This window comes from Aplysia californica, unplaced genomic scaffold (genome assembly GCF_000002075.1).
Source record: "Aplysia californica isolate F4 #8 unplaced genomic scaffold, AplCal3.0 scaffold00001, whole genome shotgun sequence".
NCBI lineage: Eukaryota > Metazoa > Mollusca > Gastropoda > Aplysiida > Aplysiidae > Aplysia > Aplysia californica.
This window is the reverse complement of record NW_004797271.1, coordinates 1728923-1729939: the sequence shown is the minus strand read 5'-3', so window position 1 is coordinate 1729939 and position 1017 is coordinate 1728923. Positions and strand designations below refer to the sequence as shown.

The 1017-nt window shown below is 39.5% G+C and overlaps 1 protein-coding gene across 1 annotated transcript in view; it reads right to left on the bottom strand.

Moving 5' to 3' along the window:
• The window catches only part of LOC101856539, a gene marked incomplete in the record, with an annotated part of 45605 nt that overhangs the window by 33060 nt on the left and 11528 nt on the right, over positions 1–1017 (bottom strand). Inside the window, 1 exon segment of the mRNA XM_005088817.3 lies at positions 220–305. Coding sequence (XP_005088874.2) covers positions 220–305 — 86 coding nt within the window.

The window sequence follows — 1017 nt, the reverse complement described above, 5'->3', positions numbered from 1 at the left end:
GTTGCTGCTTCTGTTGCTGATTGTGACGCTGCAACTACTACTATTATTACTATCTCTGTTGTTAAATCAGTAACAATATCTACTTCTTCTTCTACCACTGCAACTGCTGCTATTAATACTGCTAATGCTGCCATTATTACCAATTGTTGTGTTGCTATAACAACAGCAGCAACAAGTACAACTGCAACTACAACTAAAAGAAGAGAAGTCGCAACGAACCGTCGGGCCGTAGTGCATAACGGACTGCAGATCAAAGCCAGTGCTGAATGCATCTTTTGGAGCGTACTCGAAGGTGAATTTGTACTCTGTGGAGGAAAACTAAACTTTTAGACCACACACATCACACCATTGAACAAGTAATGCCATTTTAAAGCCCCCCCAAGAACGTAATGACACTGTACCTGAATTACTTTGGGCGTATCAAACGTCATGAGTCACTCGCAAAATGGTGGGAGCAAAATTTGAAGAAAAGAGAAGAAGGTGATGACTTAACGCCTAACAGAAGACGGGAACAAGAGATAGAAACCTGGATTGAAACATAAAACAACACGGGCAGGTAGAATGATTAGAGACAGTGTTTTATTGTAAAAACACATGAAAAGCTAGGAATAAAAAGAAGATTGCCACATTCCCACCATGCACGATGGATGGGACAGGTTTACAGTGTATATGCACATGTTTATATGCTTATAGCTCTCATATTATACATTGCAGAAGAAGAATGAGTTGTTGGCGGGCGCTCTGTTGTGGTTTGTGCGTTCTTTCCTATGTTTGAAACTCTTTTGTAACGCCTTTAATCATAGGCACTCCTATAATAATATAATCGTGTTACTTGTTCCGTTAAATTCTTACTAAAACAAAGAAGAAGAAATTGTACATGCGAAAGGACGAACCTCAGCAGCCATAATACACAATCAAGATAGGGTGTTTTGTTTGGGTTTAAATCTAAAGAAGAAAGTGTGAAGGTCTGCGATGATGACGATGATGATGATAATGATGATGATGATGAGGAGGAGG